Genomic DNA, 23,880 nt, shown 5'->3' with positions numbered 1-23,880 from the left:
AGTCTGTTCAGGTGCAACTAATCAAACCCCCCCTTAAACTGAGGGAAAGCTAACTGCAAAGTAAAGCAGGTTGTGACAAACTTGCTGTAAGAGATTCCACTTAGGGAAGAAGCACACCAGGTTAGCTAGGCAATGCCTTTAGAACATTTATTTGCAGAAGTATTAAACGCGCAAGCTTTCGGGGACCAACCCCTTCCTCAGGTGCAACACACATTAGTGAACACAACACAATTTAAATGCTTCAAAACCCATATGATACTAGCATGTGATTCATTAACCCCATCTTCACCGGTTAGTCAATATAAAGTCTCATGTGGTTTGGACATTAATCCGTATAAAAGTTACAAACAATCTGAATTCAAAAGCAGTCCTCATATTTCCTTATCTAAAAAATGCAACAATAAATACATCATTTAAAAGTATTGTTACAGCGTAACATTCAAAAGTTACATAATATCTATAAAAAGCATCTTAAGCTAAAACTTTCATTCAATCCCTGAAGAGAAAGAGAATCTACTCTTTTGATCCATGCCGCCTCCCTCCTTAGCAATTGCTGGCTAATATTGCCACCCCTGGGTAACTTAACCTGTTCCAATACAGTCCATCTTACTTTGGCTACAGTGTGCTTTGCATAATAAAAATGTTTTGCAACAGATAACTCCACCATAAATTTTCTTGTGTCCTCATTTTTTTCTTTCTCTGGGTTATAAAATGCATCTCGGTATAAGAAACTAACCTTTAATCCGACAGAATCCTTTAAAAAAGAAATAGATTACTTCTTGGAAGGATCACTTAGAGATGGCCTCATCACACAGGAATTGTTCACCATTCTCACTGTTAAGTGGCCACAGGTACCATACATATATTTCCTTCCTAAAATTCATAAATCCTTACTTAAACCACAAGGTAGGCCAATTGTTTCTGGCGGTGGTTTCATACTACAGCCTCTTGCTGTATAGCTTGATGTAATCTGCCAGCCAATTTTCAGATTGCTACACACCTGTCTGATGGACACAACAGACTTTCTGAATAAATTGATGCAGGTTAAATTACCAAACATAAAAGTTCTATTGTGCTCATTGGACGTTTGTGATTTATATTCCACAATACCACACTCGGAGGGGGTAGAGTGCATATGGAAATATTTAACCAAACTCACCTTGAAAACACGAGATCAATTTTGCATGCGAAGCCCTGGAATTGGTATTCACCAGTAATTTATTTATTTTTTTCTTGAACAATACTAGTACAAGTAATGGGCTGCGCGATGGGTGCAAACATGGCGCCGATATATGCAAATGTGTTCATGTAGGATTTTGAAAACAAATTTATTTTACATAATCCAGGTTGGAAGGAACGCATTTTGTATTATTGGCGCTATGTGTATGACATCCGCCTTGTGTCGGACGGTAATGTGATACAATTCGAATTGATGACACAGGAGTTAAATAAAGTACATCAAACGATTAAATTCACCTTTGAACATTCTGAACATACACTGGCCTTTTTGGATGTCAATATTAAAATTGAGGATAGAATTATAACTACCACTATGCACTATAAACCAGCTGATTTCAACACCACCTTATTGCCCAGCAGCTGCCACCCCCCGGGAGTATTCAAACGTTTACCCCATAGTCGGTTAAACAGAGTAAAGGTGGCCATAGATGCAAAGATCCTTGATTCGTACGATTTTCGGACCGTGTGTGGAGAGTCTCAACATTTTTCGTCTGGCGGAGATCGGTCGTTTGGTCGATCGGACAAGTTTGATTTTGTCCCGACTGGCCCGCCGGAGCCCATCATAATCTCTGATTTAGAAGCCTAAGGGATGGTCAGAAAATTTACACAACTGGGCTACAATAATGGGCATCTCCAACAAATCAGACAGGATCTTAAAAAAACGAAACGTGAGGATGTACTAATTAGAAAAGCAAAGCAAGTAAAATATAAGCCAGACAGAATAATTTTTGTTTCAATATTTGGCACGTTAACGCCATATATACATACATAAAGAGAATTATTCTAAAGAACTGGAAAATTCTGCAAAACTACAGAGAGGTAGGAAAAATATTTAGAGATACCCCAAAATTGTCATACAGGCGAGGGAAAACAATAGGCCAGCTGGTCTCCAAAAAAGTTCTAGAGAAATCTAAAGAAAGCGGCTTACTGGCACCTCTAAAAAATGGGCACCTTTAGTCGTAATCAATGTGCACATTGCACAGGCATTATAAAAGGCAAAAATATAGCTCATCCTACTAAGGGCACGCCAATACAGATCAAAGGGCACTTCACTTGTAACAGTTTGGGAGTAATTTATTTCATAAAATGCCCATGTGGGCTGCCTTGTATAGGGCAGACATCGAGGAGTATTAAAACCCATTTAAATGAACATAAGAGCAACATACGCAATTATAACCCAGAGAAAGAAAAAATGAGGACACGAAGTAATCTATTTCTTTTTGAAAGGATTCTGTCGGATTAAAGGTTAGTTTCTTATACCGAGATGCATCTTATAACCCAGAGAAAGAAAAAAATGAGGACACAAGAAAATTTATGGTGGAGTTATCTGTTGCAATACATTTTTATTATGCAAAGCACACTGTAGCCCAAGTAAGATGGACTGTATTGGAACAAGTTAAGTTACCCAGGGGTGGCAATATTAGCCAGCAATTGCTAAGGAGGGAGGTGGCATGGATCAAAAGCGTAGATTTTTTCTCCTCAGGGATTGAATGAAAGTTTTATCTTAAGATGCTTTTTATAGATATTATGTATCTTTTGAATGTTACGCTTTAACAATGGTTTTATGTGATGTATTTATTGTTGCATTTTTCAGGAAATATGAGGACTGCTTTTGAATCCAGATTGTTTGTAACTTTTATACGGATTAATGTCAAACCACATGGTGCTCACGGTGAAGATGGGGTTAATGAACCACATGCTAGTATCACATGGGTTTTGAAGCATTTAAATTGTGTTGTGTTCACAAATGTGTGTTGCACCTGAGGAAGGGGTTGGTCCCCGAAAGCTTGTGCGTTTAATACTTCTGCAAATAAATGTTCTAAAGGCATTGCCTAGCTGAACTGGTGTGCTTCTTCCCTAAGTGGAATCTGTTGCTGTGTTGGGCTTGGAAGCGGCCTGGGATATGGATGCAACCAGCAATATGAAGTAAGTGATGTGCGGCAAATCCAAAAATTTAGCTAAACTTGCTGTAAGCACAATAACACATCAAACTTTGCTATTTAGCACCCAAGAGAGAAAAAATTATAACAATGAAACTACAGTATTTAAATATAAAACCTTACTATAAAATTACAGTTAATAAATACTTATCCTTTTCAGTTGATTTGTTTGCTTTTAGTTGCTTTTTCCAGCCAGTAGCCTGTTTGAAGCAGGCAAGGTGTCCATCACCTTAACAAGATCATTTGCTGGAAGCTGAGTGAAATGCAGGTGTTATTTTCATGTTTTCCCCTCTCTGATTTCATTTTCATTTGCATTTGCATATATATATTTTACACATGGGTATTCTCGTTTCTTTTTTGGCAACCAATATGTGTGCACTGGCTTTAAAATCTTTGTATACAAATATGTGGCTTAGAGGAACCCTGCATTTAACTATTCATGGTGCATTTCAGTTGGCTGAAAAGCACCTGTGCAGGTTAATTGAAGTTATAGATGAAAGGTGGCCACAGAGGTTTATATGTAAATCGCTGTTAAGGAGCCTCATGGCTGTACATTGCATAAAAGTATATGTGTGTGTGTGTGTGTGTATGTATATGTGTATATATATATATATATATATATATATATATATATATTTATTTGATGCAGGGATCACACAAGAAATATACACAGAGTTCATATTCGGACAAAGAGCTTAAGTGCTATGTGGTAAGATGCACAGTGGGAAGGAGGTCCCTGCCCCGTAGAGCTTACAGTCTAAGTGGATGGGAGGCTAACATACAGGCACAAATTGGAGATGAAAAAGTGCACATGGTAAGGCATAGTCAGTAGCTACAGGACTGGGCTAATGTTCTAGTGCTCCAAAAGGTAGACTCTTAGTTTATTCTTGAAGAGCTTGATTGGAGGGGTGAGTCAGGATTCAGGAAGACTGACCAGTAGGAGATCGCAATAGTGTAAAGCAGTGCTATCCAACTTCTGTGGTACAGAATTTTTCTGGCCTACATGGTGGAGGGCCAATAATGGAAGCCAGTGTTAACCACTCCCTGTTTTTAAACCACACCCACTGTAAACCACACCCATGTTACCACAAAACCATGTCCACATTACTGGTGGTAGCACACCAAAAAACCATATGGTTGGTGCTCACATCACTCATATATGAAAAAAAGTTGTCATAGTAAGACCTACCCTTAAAGCCATATGCCTCCTCCCCTGTGGATCACAGCACCCCCCAGAACATGATTAAACACCTTAGGGGCCCCTAACAATCATTTTCAAATGCTAACAAACCCCCAAAACAAATACCAGGCTTATGATCTTATGGCACGCCCCAGCCCCATGGGGCAGGCAGAGCAGGAGACAGGGAAACGTATCAGGAACACTCAAAGATATACTTCATACAGTGCAGGTGCCCCTTCAGCAGTTTGTACAAGTGTGTTAACAGGTAAACAATGTGGGCAGTTTCAGTCTGAGTCTCAGGCATGAACAATACAGGGCTTTAGGGTGTGAACAATAGAGGTGTCACTGGTGTGAACAATACAGGGCATAAGGGTGTGAACATCACAAGTTATGATGTCAATAGTAATGGTGAAACAAAGAGATGGGCTGGGTTTGAGTGGAAAGACCATGAGAATAAATGTTGGTGAAGGGCACACTGGTAACTCACGTATAGATCAGACCAAAGATTTGTAGATAAAATTGGATACTTCATTTATACAATCATCTCTTGCCTGACGCGTTTCGTGTCACTAGAACAATTAATCATAGGCTACCTTGGTCATGTCTCTACTTTGGTGAGTTATTCTACAAGATTGGATTTGCTTTATGCTTAAAAATGCTTTTGGAAAGACCATGAGCTCAGTCGTAGCCAAGTTTATATATATATATATATATATATATATATATATATATATATATATATATATATATATATATATATATTTAAAGTAAAGAACAAAAAATGCCAGCACCTAGGGTCTTGTGTCCAAAAAACTTGTATTAAGACATGGTATGTTCTTTTTATTTTTTGGCTAATTTTTTACTTATTTAATGTCTGATTTACCTACCCTGAGGGGTGGTTTGGGGATTAAGGAACAAGCATATAAACTTGATATGCTGCTACACATTTGAATTATGATTATTAATATGGACATCGAGCCCTTAATAAATGGGGAATCACAGAACTTTTAGAACATTAATAAATTAACTATGGATGTATGTCTTTGAACACAACTACAACCAGACTCGGTGTGCTGCTGGCATTTTTCTGGATATTGTTTTGACCTAGTGACAGGAGTGGGTCTCACAGTACAGCACCTGGCACTACAAAAGTGTGATTTGGGGAGGTGAGCGCTCCACATAATTGAGCAAATATTTGCATGTAGTCTTGAAACGAACCATAAAAATTCATAATACTCAAACATGGCAGATACTATGACACTAAAACTAAGTCCTACTGAGACTGTTGGAATTTTTGTAGTCTTTCCAACCTCATACAGTGTATATCTGTAAAAGTGGTAAGCAGTATTGTGCTGAATATTAAAGAAAGTACTTGTATGTACTTTATGATGCCTGAATGTATTGACTTTTTTTTTTTTTTTTCCCTTACAGCTAATTCTGCACCTCCAGGAAGTGACAGTTCTTTACACAATAGCTACGATACAATAGAAGGTGGCGGATATATGGTAAGTGATTTAGATGTATTTATACAGTGTTGCCACATCTCAATAAGAGCAAAGCAAGAAACTAGAATTATTTTTCATGGCATGTATATAACTTGATGAAACTCCTAACTCAATAATATATTGCATTTATTTGTACATTTTACAAAAAGGACACTCCACAGGTGTCAAACCTAACCCCTTTGCAGCCTGAGGTGACTTGCTGATGCCCCCTCCCCTCCGCACTCGACTTATTTTATATTTTATTTTTTGCACCAAAGGGGGTCCAGGGGATAATCGTGCTCTCTACACTAAAACAGACGAACTTCCTTTTGAAAACCGGATATTTGGATCTTAAAGGAAAACTATACCCTCCAAAAATGTTGGTCTCTATAAAAAGATATTGCATAAAATAGCTTATATGTAAAACCCTAATTTATGTAAATAAACAATTTTCATAATAATATACTTTTCTAGTAGTATGTGTCAGATTTATGCTCCTATAGTCCTCCAGGGATATAAGATTCTCAGCCACGATGAGTAAGTCCCTCTTGGATTTAAATAAATACTTACTCAAATCGAGCCTGGCCCCGAAGTTCCCCCTGGGCCTGACTTGAACCAAACAGATTCTCTCAGATTCTCTCAGGAAATTAACCAGACAGCTTTATTTGAGGTATACATTAATACAGAGTATTACAATACAGAGTATTAAATAATAGCTCACACATCCTGAAAGCTCGTGAGGACGTTGGGGGACAATAAGCAATACAACAGATGACTATTTAACCATTTCTTCTTCCATGGGGCTGATCCAGAGGCATCCAATCATCATTCTTGTTTTAGCATAACTGTGTCACTATTTCCATCTTAGGGACAGACTCACAGTCTCAGTACAATAGCCAAATAAGGTGTAACTACTGTGTCAGCACAGTGTCCAGAATGGTATCTATGCTGTAGTTTCTGAGACGATGTGTCTTGCTTGGCCTTGCACTTGATGTATTCCTTGTTCTGTGCAAACATTCTACATTCTAATAACAGAATGGCCTTTAACCTTGAGCTTCTTCTACAATACAGCAATTCTGTAACTAGTGTTGTGTTCTATAATCTTTGTTCTTTGATAATAACCACTTATGGCTTAAATCTTAAACTCTGATATCTACAGTATGTGCCATTGGGTAATCATAAATAGAAAATTGCCATTTTAAAAAAAATAAGGGCCGCCCCTGGGATCATATGATTCACTGTGCACACAAACATACCAACAAACCATACTTGTTAGGTCACATGGGTTTGCTTAGACAGAAAAAGCTAGTAGGTTTGAAAATATGCTGAATGACAACTTTTTATTCCAGCCTAGAACCTACTAGGAATAACTCTCTTTTGGACCTTGTAATAACTAACAATACTGAACTCATCTCTAACATTTGTGTGGGTGAGCATTTAGGGAATAGTGATCATAACATGGTCTCCTTTGAGATTCTGTTGCAGAAGCAATTCTATAAGGGAGTAACTAAAACACTAAATTTTAGACGTGCAAACTTTGACAGTATGAGGCATCTCTGCAACATATTAAGTGGGAAATGCTTTTCACAGGGTTAAACACAGAACAAAAATGGGAAGTCTTTAAAATGCTGCTTAATAAATATACTTGTCAGTATATTTCACTTGTAAGCAAGGAACGTCGTTGCAAAGCAAAACCTTTTTGGTTCAATAGAAGCGTTGGTGTTGAGGTCGGTAAGAAAAGACGTGCTTTTAAGGATTTTAAGTTAGCTGGTACAACCGAATCATTTATAAGGTACAAGGTGGCCAATAAATCACGCAAAGAAGCTATAAGGCAAGCTAAAATTGCTATAGAAAAGGATATTGCAGCAAGCAGTAAAAAAAATCCAAAATTATTTTTTAAATATGTTAATAGTAAAAAAATGAAGCAGGAAGTGGTGGGACCCTTACTATCAGAGGGGGGTCAGCTGGTTGATGAAAACAAAATAAAAGCGCAGATTCTGAACTCATATTTTTCATCTGTCTACACAAATGAGGAACCAGTAAGTGAAGGTTTCCTTCTTAACAGTCCCAATTCTAGTAATACAACTAATGATGCATGGTTCACACATGAAGAAATTCAAAAGAGACTAGAACATGTTAAGATTAACAAAGGTCCAGGGCCAGATGGTATTCATCCCAGGGTAATTAGCGAGCTTAGCTCTGTGATTGCCAAACCTCTTTACTTAATTTTTCAGGATTCATTGAGATCTGGCATAGTGCCGAGAGACTGGCGAATTGCTAATGTGGTGCCTCTATTCAAAAAAGGATCCCGTTCTCAGCCTCAAAACTATAGGCCAATTAGTCTGATGTCAGTGGTAGGCAAGCTTTTCAAAGGGTTAATAAAGGATAAGATACTGGACTTCATAGCAAATCATAATACTATGAGTTTGTGCCAGCATGGTTTTATGCGTAATAGATCTTGCCAGACTAACTTAATTTCTTTTTATGAGAATGTAAATAGAGACCTCGATTCTGGGATGGCAGTGGATGTGATTTACTTAGACTTTGCTAAAGCATTTGATACAGTGCCACACAAAAGGTTACTGGTTAAATTAAGGAATGTTGGCCTGGAACATAGTATTTGTACCTGGATAGAGAACTGGCTAAAAGATAGACTACAAAGAGTGGTGGTAAATGGAACATTTTCTAATTGGACCAGTGTTGTTAGTGGAGTACCGCAGGGCTCTGTACTAGGTCCCTTGCTTTTCAACTTGTTTATTAATGACCTGGAGGTGAGTATTGAAAGTACTGTTTCTATTTTTGCAGATGATACTAAATTGTGCAGAACTATAGGTTCCATGCAGGATGTTGCCACTTTGCAGAGTGATTTGTCTAAACTGGAAAACTGGGCAGCAAACTGGAAAATGAGGTTCAATGTTGATAAATGCAAGGTTATGCACTTTGGCAAAAATAATATAAATGCAAGTTATACACTAAATGGCAGTGTGTTGGGAGTTTCCTTAAATGAGAAGGATCTAGGGGTCTTTGTAGATAACACATTGTCTAATTCCGGGCAGTGTCATTCTGTGGCTACTAAAGCAAATAAAGTTCTGTCTTGCATAAAAAAGGGCATTAACTCAAGGGATGAAAACATAATTATGCCTCTTTATAGGTCCCTGGTAAGGCCTCATCTGGAGTATGCAGTTCAGTTTTGGACTCTAGTCCTTAAGAGGGATATGAATGAGCTGGAGAGAGTGCAGAGACGTGCAACTAAATTGGTTAGAGGGACGGAAGACTTAAATTATGAGGGTAGACTGTCAAGGTTGGGGTTGTTTTCTCTGGAAAAAGGCGCTTGCGAGGGGACATGATTACACTTTACAAGTACATTAGAGGACATTATAGACAAATGGCAGGGGACCTTTTTACCCATAAAGTGGATCACCGTACCAGAGGCCACCCCTTTAGACTAGAAGAAAAGAACTTTCATTTGAAGCAACGTAGGGGGTTCTTCACAGTCAGGACAGTGAGGTTGTGGAATGCACTGCCGGGTGATGTTGTGATGGCTGATTCAGTTAATGCCTTTAAGAATGGCTTGGATGATTTTTTGGACAGACATAATATCAAAGGCTATTGTGATACTAAGCTCTATAGTTAGTATAGGTATGGGTATATAGAATTTAATTAAAAGTAGGGAGGGGTGTATGTATGGATGCTGGGTTTTCATTTGGAGGGGTTGAACTTGATGGACGTTGTCTTTTTTCAACCCAATTTAACTATGTAACTATGTAACATGAGCCAATTGACATACAGAGTTCTGTCTTTTGCTTCAACACTTCTTCCTTTTACAGTTCGAGTTTTAGTATTTCTGGTCAGGTGATCTGAGGCAGCACACAGACCATCACGATATGGTGGCTCAAGGCAAGAGATGTAAAAGGGAAAGATTTACTTAAATATACAGACCAGTTTGGTAAGATTCTTTAATATGCCACTTAATATGATATAAACTATTTGTTGTTTAAGTATTTATTTTGGGGGTATAGTTTTCCTTTAAAGTTACCAGGAGCCCCTGATAACCAGTGGGGCAGTGCTGCTGCCTGAATCGTGTTTAATGAGCATCTGAAACCTGTTCTGTGATTTGAAATGTATTTCTTACTTCACTACCTTCAGACTTTTGAACCATCTACCAATTGTGTATAAATCCAAATCAAGTATGTAAACTAGTCATACCAGACTGAATTCCTTTTCTCTCATAAGCATGCTGTCATACCCATTTACCTGATAAAGCTCACTGCCTGTGTACTGTTTCTAAGCAAATGAGCCCTATGTAGCCATATAAAAAGGTCTGAGATTGAAATTTTTGAGATTAAATGATAACGGTTCTTATTTTGGAAGGTTGTGTTTGAAGTATGAAAGGAACATTTCTGTGAGTAATATTAAAGGAGAAGGAAAGTCTGTTTGCACTTGGGGGTGCCAAATGTTAGGCAACCCCAAGTGATTGTATTGACTTACCTGAAAAAAGAAGAAGCCGGAAGAAGATCTCTCCGTGGTGCTGCTTGAAAAACCCCGGGCCGGTGCATTTTTCTGCCCATAGGAGCACCGGCCTGAGGGTTTTCAAGCAGCACCACAGCACCACAGATCTTCTTCCTGCTTCTTCTTTTATTTAAATTTCCCCAGACCAAACGCATGCGCTGTAGAACGAAATAGCTGACTTTTTAGTTAAAGTTCAGTTTTTCGTTCTACTGCGCATATGCAACCGCGCAAAGATAAAGGAAGCAGGAAGAAGATTCACTGGTATAACCTAACATTTGGCACCCCCAAGTGCAAACAGACTTTCAGTCTCCTTTAAAAGGAAACAGACATTGTAAGACATATTGTGTTATGTTTTGTACTCTGCTTTTGGAACTTAACTGTAGTTCTGCCCCCTGGTTTCCAGTATTACTTATACTAGCAACCAGGCAATGGTTTAAAAAGCAGACTGGAAGGCTAGCAAAGAAAGACATGGTATGCAATATAAAATACCTAAGCATTAAAGGGGTTGTTCACCTTCAAAGTACAAATCTTATGAAACCACTAACAATGCTCTCAAAGTGTTAGAAAATCCATTTTCTATAACAAAGTAAAAAGGCCATTGTAAAAGCTAATTTTTTATACCTGTTTACTCAGTCTTTCTCCTGTCACTCTGATCAGTTTTCTGAAGGGATGGGAGTGGCCTATTGTTAACCTGACACTGAGAACAACCTATATGATTACATCATCATGCCCAGGCTTTGCCCTTACTTGTTTCCTATTGGACATTGATACTGCCCTCCGTGTAGTAATTCATTGGTTGCTTGTGCACTGTAACCGTAATTTGAATGGTCAGTGGTTGATTACTCTATTGTAATGGCATACGTAAACAGACGCAGCATATAAGAAACCTGTCTTGCAACAAGCAACCACACAGCCATGTAGACAATAACTGCAGAACAGGAGGGAGCGACCTTGTTCTCCCAATTCTTGCACTGTCCGTCTCCCTAGGCTATAACTGAATGAAGTGCCAAAGGGGTGCAACCTTTTCTGGGAATAAATACCGGCTTTTTCTATATTTTTATCTTTCATCTCTTTTAAAGGGGTGGTACACCTTCAAACAACTAGCGTATATACTCGAGTATAAGCCGACCCGAGTATAAGCCGAGGTACCTAATTTTACTTACGAAAACTTATTGACTCTAGTATAAGCCTAGACACAACTACAGCCCTGTCTCCCAGCAGCGCACATTCTGCCAAAGCGACCCCCCCAGCGATCAACCGGACTTCTTTGCAAAGTTGATGGTGACAGAGAATTGCCAAACGGATTACTGTGTGCATTGTCCCACTGTCCCACTACCATGTGCAGAGGGTGCTGTTTGATATTGCCATCACTGTTAATCTTTTGTATAACCAACAGAGGGCGCTGTGTGATATTGCAGTCACTGTTATTCTTTCATATAACCAACAGAGGGCGCTGTGTGATATTGCAGTCACTGTTAATCTTTCATATAACCAACAGAGGGCACTGTGTGATATTGCAGTCACTGTTATTCTTCCATATAACCAACAGATAGCGCTGTGTGATATTGCAGTCACTGTTATTCTTTCATATAACCAACAGAGGGTACTGTGTGATATTGCAGTCACTGTTATTCTTTCATATAACCAACAGAGGGCGCACTGTTATTCTTTTATATAACCAACAGATGGCGCTGTGTGATATTGCAGTCACTGTTAATCTTTCATATAACCAACAGAGGGCGCACTGTTATTCTTTCAGACAACCAACAGATGGCGCTGTGTGATATTGCAGTCACTGTCATTCTTTCATATAACCAACAGAGGGCGCACTGTTATTCTTTCATATAACCAACAGAGGGCATTGTGGGATATTGCAGTCTCTCCAAAAGTGTACTGTTGGTATAGGAATGATTAAAAGTGACTGAAATCTCAGCTACTCGGGTCGGGTACCACTGACCCGAGTATAAGCCGAGGTAGACTTTTTCAGCACATTTTGGATGTTGAAAAAATCGGCTTATACTCGGGTATATACGGTAGTAGTTTTCAGATAGATCACCAGAAATAACAACTTTTTCCAATGACTTTCTATTTTCTATGTGTGACCGTTTTTCTAATATTGAAGTGTAAAGTGTCATTTTTCACCTTCTAAAGCAGCTCTGGGAGGGGGGGTCGCCGATCCTGAAAACTGTTCTAAATGGATACATTATGTTGATTTATTTATCTTTCTCCCTGCTGAGCAGAATACCTGGGTTTCATTACAGGCAGCTGTTAGACTTGATACAATAGTTGCTAATACTCCAGAGATGCTAAAGATAAATGTATCAACTAAATGTTGCAAAATTGTAACAGTTCAGAGTCTGCGCCTGAATTACTGAGCTGCCAGACTCGACACCAGACTCAAACATTCAACTTTAAACTTAGATTTTGGAAAAACACTCAAAAATAAATAATGGAAAGTAATTGAAAAAAGTCTTTATTTCTGTGGAACAACAAAAAAACAACTGAATTGAAAAAAGTGTTTGGAAGGTGAACAACCCCTTTAAGCATTATTTCAGTTATGTAGAAAATTGTATCAAAACAGCAAAAAAACAGCACTGACTTGCTTCGAAACTTATGTAACTTACACATCAAGCAATGACAGGCAGAGCAGTATGACATGGGCAGGTAGGTTTAACATTAAGTGCCAGCTGTTTTTTGTGCTCTCTCCCTTTAGAGGCATTTCCTTGGTGGGGGGTGGGGTAGAGTAGTTTGCCAAAGAAAACTATACTTTTTTTTCCAGGAGAACCTGAGTGTCTTCCTCTTCTGGAACAAGCTTTAGAGCTCTAAATACCAAAAAATAAAACTGAAAAATGCAGATGTTGCATGATATAGGGATTTATACCAGGTATATATTTTACTTTATGCACAAAAATGCAACTCATTTGGAAAGCGTTAAGTGTCTCAAACATGCCAATACCAGATATGTGTAGTTGTATGGAGATTTCTGTCTTCTATAGATGACCTGAAGTTAAAACACTTAAATAGTCCCAGTCGGAGGGCGTGTCCAAGATGGCGGCGTGATAGGACGGGTTTTTCTGAGCTCCCGCTTTCCTTCCCATTATCCGACACAATAACCGGCAATACTAAGTGCTTTGGACCTACCGCATCTCTTCTTGTCCACGCAGAACGCCTGGAGGAGCCCCCACGATGAAGAAGGGTGAGCCGAAAACCCGTCGCGACCATAATTCAAAGCTGGATCAGTACCTGGCACCCGCCCAAAATGGCGGCGGTACACAGCAGGCCGCAAAGAGGGCCTCTACCTCGGCTAACTCCACCATTGCGCCGCCTGCCGCAGAGCCGGACGGATCTGTGGGGGAGCCCACTATGCTGCAGCTGCTCACTGCAATAAATACCAATACGGCTGCGCTTCAAACGAGCACGGCCACGCTGTCGGAGCGGATTGATGGGATTAAGGTCGACATTTCGCTGCTGCGCCATGACCTCCAGAACGTAAGGGACAGAGTGAAGGAGGTTGAGACACGGGTTGGGACGGTGGAGGATGACACCAGGCCGATGCGGAATGACATTCAAACCCTAATGCAGCAGCTTAAGCAAACCCAAGCCCACGTGGAGGACATGGAAAACCGCCAGAGGCGCAACAATATACGTATCATAGGCCTTCCAGAGGAGGCAGAGGGCGCTGCCCCAGAACAGTATGTGGAACAACTACTGCTGGAACAATTTGGGGCCGACACCTTCTCCTCACATTTGGTTGTGGAACGGGCCCACCGTGTCCCTGGCCGCCCCCTTCCACCTGGGGCCCCACCGAGACCACTTCTCCTTAATTTCAGGGACAGGGACGCAGCGCTAACAGCAGCCAGGCGCAAGGGGCCTATAGTGATCCAAAATGCTACCGTCTCCTTCTACCCTGACTTTTCTGCAGCCCTCCAAAGGCAAAGGGCGACATTTATTGCGGTCAAAAAGAGGCTGCGAACCCAACAGATGATCTACGCCATGCTGTATCCGGCGCGTCTCAGGGTCCAAGATGGGGCGTCCACGTTCTTCTTCACTACGCCTGCCGAGGCGAACAACTGGCTGGATGAGAAAGAAGCGAGAGGGCGACGACATGGCTAACCACCTTCCCAGAATGGGTAATCCCTGTTTGGCCAGCTCTACTCATTGCCACTACGGAGCACCAGGTTGTTTCCTTGACCATTGTTGGTTTGCTAGCCGTGCAAGAGGGTAAGCATTTCCTCGGGGTCTCTCCACTGTTTTTTGGGCAGCCTTGGCCTTATGGGCGGTGGGTATGTCCCGTACTCTTGGACAGTCCATGGGGATGTTGGGGTCGATTATCTGGAGTATTGCGGATGGCTCTCATACGTGTGCCCCCCCTTTGCTTGTGACTACTGAGGAGACTCTACTTTTTGCTAATATATACCTCTTGTTATGGCTCTTAAACTTGCCGGCATTATTTATGAAGGGATGGGATCTCTCGGCTGGAGATCTACACTTCCGAGGACTTGGAACCTCCCCGGAAGGAGCAATTTTTTGCCACATTTTTGTTATGGGTATAGGCCCACCCACGTTTGGGACCGGGCAGGGTTGGGAATGTTATGTTTATATTTTCTTCTTTTGATTTGTGTCTCCCCCACCTCCCCCTCCCCCCCCCCCGCCTGGGATCACGCTTTGTTGATTGTCCTGTACTGTACCTATAAATATGGAGAGTAATCGTATATCTGTCATGTCCTGGAATGTGAGGGGGATGAATTCTAAATACAAGAGAGCAGCAATCTTTGCATATCTTAAAAAGCACCCGCCTACTGTTTTATGTCTTCAGGAAACCCACCTAGTGGGACAGAAATTATTAGCGCTTAAAAAATACTGGGTGGCGCATTGTTATCATGCTCCCTACTCCACGTTTGCTCGTGGGGTGTCGGTACTAATTCGGAAAGGCGTTCCCTATCAATGTTTGGAAGTGAAAATAGACCCTCAGGGTCGGTTTGTGGTACTGCACTGCCAAGTTTATAACACCTTGCTCACTCTCTGCGCTCTCTGTGTTCCTCCCCCTCTCATGCTGGGACTCCTGGAATTGGTTATGGGGAAGATTGTTGAAGTCCCGCTTGCCCCCATGTGCATTTTAGGGGATTTCAACTTAGTCATGAACCCCCTTCGTGACAGGGTTCCTCCAGGTCAGGGCACATCCTCGACTTTGGCACGCTGGGCTGAGCCCATGGCCCTCTTGGACCTTTGGCGACTTAAACACCCTCAAGGGCATGATTTTTCCTGTCACTCGACAACTCACAGGTCTCTTTCCAGAATTGACTTAGCCCTAGGAACTCAGGGTTTTCTACAATTTGTTGCTGATGTTCAGCTACTGCCTCAGGCCCTCTCTGATCACTCCCCCTTACTCCTGACCCTAGTCCTCCCTGGCAGGAGACAGGCCAAGCAGTGGAGACTTAGCCCACTGTGGCTTCGCCTCCCTGTAGTAGCGGATGAGAGTGATAGGGCGATCCAACAGTACTGGGACGAAAACAGGGGCACGGCCTCACCTAATATCCTCTGGGATGCCTCTAAGGCGGTCCTCCGGGGTAGCTTAATCCATAGCATAAAACGCTACCGTAGATCCCTGCTAGACGAGGTGTCTCACCTGGAAAGTATATGTGTAGAAGCCCAGAGAACCCATGCAGCAGCCCCTACGGATGCTACCTATCAGGAGATGTTGAGGGCTCAGCAGGCTCTTAGGTTAAAGCAGACGGGGCTTACTAAGAAGGAATTACTTTATACCCAACAGAGAATATTTGATCAGGGAGAAAAGAATAGTAAAGTGCTAGCACGACTCTCTAAATTCCCTACGGAAACAATAGCAGTGCCTAGACTGCTGAGACAGGACAATACGGTAGTTACGGACCCTGACGGCATAGCCCTGGAATTTGCTAGCTACTACTCTAGGCTGTATGAGACCAGATTGACAGTCCCCAGGGACCACATTCACGCATATCTTTCAGATATCCCCCTTAATTCCCTTGATCCCCAGCAGAGGGGCTACCTGGATTCCCCGATAACGCAGTACGACTTAGCCTTAGCCTTACATGACCTCTCCCCGAATAAGACCCCTGGGCCAGATGGATTCCCAGCTGATTGGTACCTAGCTAAAGCAAAGGCCCTTATTCCTCACCTACATGCTACCCTAATAGATGCCCAACAGAGGGCCCGCCTCCCTCAATCAATGCAGGAAGCGACAATAGTGGTTATACCTAAGGAACCAGGGTACCCTGACCAATGCGGAGCATATAGGCCCATATCGCTCCTCAATGCGGACGCCAAGATATTGGCCAAGGTCCTGGCCACCAGATTAGCCAAGGTCATCACGACGCTCATTGAGCCTGATCAGTCCGGGTTTATGCCACAAAAAGCAACTGACGTTAACCTTAGGCGGCTGTATGCCAATTTGCAAATCCCACATGATAATAAGGGGCAGCGGGCTATTTTGTCAATTGACTGGGAGAAGGCCTTTGATTCAGTAGAGTGGCCTTACCTGTGGGAACTGCTGCCGAAGTACGGGATAGGGCCTACTTTTATAAAATGGCTCCAGATGATATACCACGATCCTATCGCCAAGGTCAAAGTAAACGGCATATTGTCCCCTGTTTTCCAACTCCAGCGAGGGACGAGGCAGGGTTGTCTTATGTCCCCTCTGCTTTTCGCCTTGGCGATAGAACCTCTAGCTGCTAAAATACGGTCAACTCCTACTTGTAAGGGTCTGCGGGTGGGTGCTGTAGAGGAGAAAATCTCTCTCTATGCCGACGATGTCTTGCTGTACTTCCAGGACACAGGTCCGTCTATGGAGGTAGCCATGCAGATTATACAAGATCACGGCAGATTCTCGGGTTTACATGTCAATTGGCGGAAATCTGTTTTGTTCCCTCTAGATCGACCCCCTGCTCAAACGCTGTCCCCCAGGCCCGACCTGAAAGTGGTTGATACCTTTAAATATCTGGGCCTTAGAATCCATAATAATTTTGCTGAGTTTATTCCCTTGAATTTAGATCCAGCGATTCAGCAGTGTACGAGGGTGTTAGCTGTATGGCAACACCTGCCGCTTACGTTATGGGGTAGAGTGGCCCTGTATAAGATGGTTTTCCTTCCGAAATTCTTATATCTGTTTCGCAATTGCCCGGTTCACGTACCCAATAAGGTTTTTCGCACCATTGACAAAGTGTTGACGTCATTTATCTGGAACAATAAAGCCCCCAGGATTGCCAGGGAAACTTTGTGTGCCCCTTTGGATAGCGGTGGTCTGGCGCTGCCCAATTTGAAGGCCTACTACTTGGCAGCCCAGGCTGCCTATGTTCATTGGTGGCTAGTGCCTAATGCAGAGAACCCTAATATGCAGCTACAGGCTTCGTGGATGGGCTCGGTAGAGGCATTGCGGAATACTCCTTATAGAGCACCCACTGATCTCCCCAAGGGACTAGCTGTGGTGACGACTACCCATAGGGCTTGGCTTTCCGCTCTCCGTATGACAGGGGCTGACCCACCATTGCTCTCCCCGAGCTTGCCACTCTGGAGAAACTCTACCCTAATCCACTTTAAGGACCTCCCCAACTTCCAGGACTGGCCATTAGGGGGTATAAGAATCTTATCTGATGTTCTAGAGGATGATATGTTTATTTCTTATACTGAGCTTAGAGACAAAATGAGGGTTCCCAATCTGAGGCTTCATGCTTACTTCCAATTGAGAGAGGCCTTTGTGGCGCAGTTTCGCTCCCAACTACTGGTAGCCGAGGACTACCCCCTCTTGAAGCTGGTTCAGACGGACGCGCCGGCTAAATTAGTATCCCGAATCTATTGGCTCCTGGTCCGTGCCGCTGTGGCCCCATTCCATCGCACTTACCTTAAATGGCAGGACACTCTAGGTGACCTGGAGGAGGACCAGTGGGAAGAGGTGACTGGCAATCTGTATCACTTCTTGGTGTCCTCTCGCGACAGGCTGATTCAATACAAGTTTCTCCATCAGGTCTATCTAACCCCGGCTAAGTTACATAGGTTTGGCAGTAGGGCTACTGGCAACTGCCATAGGTGTCAGGAGGAGCCGGCCGATTTTCTCCACATGGCATGGCAATGCCCCCACATACAAGCATTTTGGGAGAGCTGTCGTAACACATCTCTCGACATGTCTAGATCTCCCCCTGGTGCTTACTCCACACTCCTGTCTGTTGGGTATTTTGGAGGGAGTTATTCATGGGAAATTCTTACAACTGCTCACTCGAGGTCTGCTATACTATGCAAGAAAGTCTATTATACTGAGATGGATGGGGCCTCGGCCCCCTACACTGACAATGTGGCGTAAGCAAGTGAATGCTGTCCTCCCCCTGATCAAACTTACCTACTTGTCTCGGGGCTGTCCTGACAAGTTTGATAAGATTTGGCGTCCATGGACTGATGCTGAGGGTATTTCTGATGTAGGTGAATAACCATGTATCTCCTGACCAAGGGAAATTTATCTCCATTCTTGTTACTATTGTACGGAAATGTTACTGGTCCGTGCCTCCCAGGCGGGAGCATAACCCCCCCCCCTTCCCCCTTGTCTTGTGAAAGAAAATCAATAAAAACTTTTTGGTTTGAAAAAAAAATAGTCCCAGTCAGGTCAGCTACCGAATAATGATTTTTTTATGGGGGTAAAGACACAAAATAATACATTGCCCCCTCAAAATAATATATTTCTAGAAAGTACGCATTTAGCCGAAAATGTTTTCTACTCCAAACTACAGGTATGGGATCCGTTATCCAAAAACCTGTTATCCAAGTTCCAAATTACGGAAAGGCCATCTCCCATAGACTCCATTTTATAAAAATAATGCAAATCTTTAAAGGGGACGGCATACATTTTCACAATGCATCAAACCATGTAAAATAGAAGAAATAGTTTTTATTTTAATACACTTTGGATCACAAAACATCTGTATTAGCTTGAAAACTGTTCTCAGCCCTCCCTCTTTGCAACTTCCTGTCCCAGACTCTTCAGTATCTGAGCTGCAGCCCAAGGCTCTTTTTGTATAAGCTACACTGCAGCAGCCAGTGAGGGAGGAGTGGGCGTGTCTCTGATGTCACTTTCAGTCCTTCCTTGCAGACATCTGTTAACCCTTACTGCTGATTTACCCTTCCCTGAACTGCTCCTTTCTCCCCCTTTCTGCCCTATTTATTTAACCCCCTCTCTGCCCTGTTCTTTATAAATAATACATATTCTGCTGCTAAAAGTATTTTTAAGACAGGCAGGGCCGGACTGGGGGTAAAAAGCAGCCCGGGCAAAAAAAAATCAAAGCAGCCCACATGTAAACATGTGATGATCTTGTACACATCCACTCATATATTGGGGTAAAACTGCAAATAATTATGTGCAAAATGAGCTGCCTTCCTTTCTTAAGTGTAATTCATGTAAAAATATGTTAAAGATTCTGCAGCCTTGTGCCTTTATATGGTCACAGAACCCCTCAGCGACTTCTAATATCCTTATCATTTACAGTAGGGGGTACATTATCCCTTATAATACATGAGTGATACTCAGAGTTCCCTGTATAACTCAGCCTGCAGCCTTGTGCCTTTATATGGTCACAGAACAACCCCTCAGTGACTTCTAATATCCTTATCATTTACAGTAGGGTATAGGGTTACTATAGACACCATCTCTCCCTACTATACCTGCTATCCTACAGTCACACTCCCCTCCCAGAGACCATTATCCACTGTTACTATAGGCACTATCTTTCCCTACTATACCTGCTATCCCACAGTCACACTCCCCTCCCAGAGACTATTATCCACTGTTACTATAGGCACTATCTTTCCCTACTATACCTGCTATCCCACAGTCACACTCCCCTCCCAGAGACTATTATCCACTGTTACTATAGGCACCATCTCTCCCTACTATACCTGCTATCCCACAGTCACACTCCCTTCCCAGAGACTATTATCCCACTGTTACTATAGGCACTATCTCTCCCTACTATACCTGCTATCCCACAGTCACACTCCCTTCCCAGAGACTATTATCCCACTGTTACTATAGGCACCATCTCTCCCTACTATACCTGCTATCCCACAGTCACACTCCCTTCATATAACATTTGCAGGAGAAATACACCTGTCCCTCAGGTTCATCCATTCAGTCCCCACCCCAAGCATCACAGTTGAAGATGTATAGAAAGGAATTAGTAAGGATTAGGAGGGTGTTATTTTCTTTATATTAATGAGCAGCACACTGAATCACATATAAGCAAGCAATGTTCACCAGGGCACAAACAATAATAGCTGCCATTCCTAAAGATCTGTCCTTCCTTCGTTTTTTTGCATAAACCTTTCCTGATATTTCCCAGAAAAAAACTTTATCCAGAACCATTTTTCACAGCATCCTATTTAAACAAAAAATACCTCATTTATTCTGTAATAACAAGACAGAAATGGATCTTAATTTAGCCAGCATAAATCATTTTGTTATGGGGTAGGATAAGACCAGCCCAAGAAGACTAAACAATCCTAAATATGAGAATGAAAGGTGGACAGCCCTCAGTACTCCCCTCCCATTGCAGGGCCTTACTTACAGCACAGAGTACTCTATAGATGGGCTGCAGGGACACTCACACAGCATGACAGCAGCAGCGTGAGAGGAGTGGGAGGGGCAGAGCCACGTGGGAGGACGGAGGAGCGGTCCTAGAGCCCATCGGATGCAGTCAAAGAGCTCCTGAGGCAATCAGTGCTGTGTTGAAGGTGAGGAGCGGCCCACTTAAATAAAATGTAGAGCAGCCCGTCGGGAGAATGCCCGAACACACATATTGTCAGTCCGGGCCTGAAGACAGGTATGTGCAAGCTGGGACACGCAGGACAGAGGGTGGGAGGGGAGGCGTTTGGCTGCTACAGCTCCAGAGTTCAGCCTGTCAGTCAATGCTGTGACCATTTCCTGTGAGAGAATGAACAGACACTCCCACTCTTCATTTCAGCCTAGACACCGAGCAGAGAGGTTCTTTCTCTCTGCAGCTCTGATATAATGTTCTAGGAGGTAAAATGCTTTCAAAATGTTTTTCTTTCTGCATCATTACATGTTTTGAGGAAGGATGAGTAATATATCTGAATATGAAGGTTATATGAAATGTCCCCTTTAAAAATAATTTCTTTTTTCTCTGTAGTAATAATCGCTTGTGCTTGATCCCGACTAAGTTATAATTAATCCTTATTGGAAGCAGAACCAGCCTATTGGGTTAATGTTTACATGATTTTCTAGTAGACATAGGGTTCAAGCACACGGGCAGATTCAGGGAGATTTAGTTGCCTGCGACTAATCACCTCTTCTGCGGGGCGACAATCTCCCTGAACTCCCTGAACTGCCTGCCGCCTGCTATAATGGCAAAACGCCAATGCACTCGTCCGAAGTTGCCACACAAGGAATTTTCTTTAATTTGGATCTTTATACTAGAAAATCATGTAAACATTAAATAAACCCATTAGGCTGGTTTTGCCTCCAATAAGGATTAATTATATCTTAGTTGGGATCAAGTATAAGCTACTGTTTTATTATTACACAGAAAAAGAAAATTTAAAAAAAATTGGATTATTTTAATAAAATGTAGTCTAATAAAACAGCCTTTCCATTATTCAGAGCTTTCTGGATAAAGAGTTTGAATATACAGCATACATACAAAATTTCCATGGGCAAAAAACAAGTAACAAAGCACAATGTAGAATGCAATGAAATCACAAAAATCAATAAAAGCACTAAAATCAATTTCTTTACACCTAGGTGCAGATATATCAAGGGTCAAATTTCGAGTTCATGGGATTTGTAAAAACTCCCCATAAACTCGAAATTCTAAAAAAAAACGACCAATCAAAATTTAATTCAAATTCAGGTAAATGGGAATCGAATTTGATTTGAGTTTTTTCACCAAAAGAAACCTTGATTTTCAGGATGTCACCAAACAACTCCAAATTAATTCAGGATGTCCCCCATAGGCTTAAACAGCAATTCGGCAGGTTTAAGGGATGAATAGTCTTAATTTGAATTCTTAAAGGGCCAATACATGATACATTTCGAAACATGAATTTTTTTTATTTATTTATTTTTTTTTATAAAAACTCAAATCGAATTTTTAACTATTCCCTAGTCAAATTACACTAAAATAAACTCAAAAATTTTAATTTTTAAATTCAAGATTCTAATTTTTACTTCAGCCCTTGATAAATCTGCCCCTAGTGTAATTGGCAGTTGGAATCACAGTTTTGAATATTTTAGCTTGGCCAAATAAGTTTTATGGACAGTAACAAGCAAGCAACACCTATGCCAAACTGAAAATCTAATAAAATGGCTACAAATGCACCAACATCACCAAAAATGTAACCTAATCACCAAAATAATATACAAAAGGCATTGCACAGCACAATTCGCAAATATGCTATTTGCAATGCCGCCAAAACATTTTTGAAGGCAAAAAAACCCACAGGATGCAGTAAAAATAAGCCATACAATTGTGGCTTCGGGCAAACTGCACTTAACTGACTGTTAATTAGAAAATGAATGTACCTCTTTATGTGAACTACACATATAGAGTTGCATCACCTGTTTCTATTGGGATCTATATACTGAATGATATCTCTCCTACATAAACTTTCCAGTAGTGGGAATGACTGGTTATTATAGAGTCACATTTTTTTTATTAGGATCTATTTACTTAATGTCACAAGTTCCCCCAGCCCCCCTCAATCACCCCCATCTGCACCCCTCAATCATCCCATCTGCAGAACTTGATCCTCACATCTGCACACCTCAAGCCCCCTATCAAACTTGTGAAAAAGTTGTCTCTTGCATGAGTTCCAACAGCATGCTTCCTGGCAGCCCAAATATGTACCGGTATGTTGATCCTCTGTTCCTGCACACACAGTAGAAGTTTCCCTACCACATTGCAGGCACCCCCTCCCCTGCCTGAACTTGTAAACACGATCCTCTCTGCCTGTGCACAGTTGAAGTCTCTTCATCACATAGCCTACACTCCACCTCCCTTTCACAAACTTGTAACAGTTTAGCTCATGTTCCCCAGCACAGGAAACAATGGCAGATTGACAGCAGACACAGCCAATATGAGTTAAGTTAGCTGCCAGGTTACTGCCAGTGCTATGTGTGCTGTCATATAAAGAAGTGGAGTGGCGACTGTAGTGGTTTTGGGGGTCAACGACCCCCCCAGCGCAGGGTCCCTTTGGAGCTGAAGGATTAGTACAGGGAAGCTTTTGAGGTGAATATCTGACTCTTCAAATGCACTTTTTTTGTTAACTATTTCTATGGCAAACTTTGTTCTATTAATGTTAGATTTGTCCATTTTTTACAAAGGTGAACAACCCCTTTAATCTATTTCAGTATATCTTCTTCTAAAGCTTTCTGGCTTTAATCCAGTAGTATAGTGGTGTTACAGTGACTGGCTTGTGACACCAGAAAAGACCCAATAGGCTGGAGCCATGTTTAAATGCATGATCTTTGTTCCTATAAAAATCTGGAACCTCAGTA

The 23,880-nt window shown here is 41.8% G+C and overlaps 1 protein-coding gene across 6 annotated transcripts in view; it reads left to right on the top strand.

The window, feature by feature from the left end:
* Positions 1 to 23,880, top strand: part of sec24a.S (SEC24 homolog A, COPII coat complex component S homeolog) — a 111,071-nt gene that overhangs the window by 29,959 nt on the left and 57,232 nt on the right. For 2 of the 6 annotated variants that reach the window (XM_018254967.2, XM_018254968.2), the window contains one exon: positions 5,791 to 5,864. In XM_018254967.2, the coding sequence (XP_018110456.1) occupies positions 5,791 to 5,864 (74 nt within the window). Of the gene's footprint in view, positions 1 to 3,013; positions 3,166 to 5,790; positions 5,865 to 20,404; positions 21,188 to 23,511; positions 23,612 to 23,880 lie in introns of those variants that run through there. The other 4 variants (XM_018254969.2, XM_018254970.2, XM_041588049.1 and 1 more) reach the window with 4 other exon arrangements.

Source organism: Xenopus laevis, chromosome 3S (assembly GCF_017654675.1).
Source record: "Xenopus laevis strain J_2021 chromosome 3S, Xenopus_laevis_v10.1, whole genome shotgun sequence".
NCBI classification, from domain to species: Eukaryota; Metazoa; Chordata; class Amphibia; order Anura; family Pipidae; genus Xenopus; species Xenopus laevis.
Note: the sequence above shows the minus strand (reverse complement) of the source record. Positions and strands in the feature narration are given on the sequence as shown.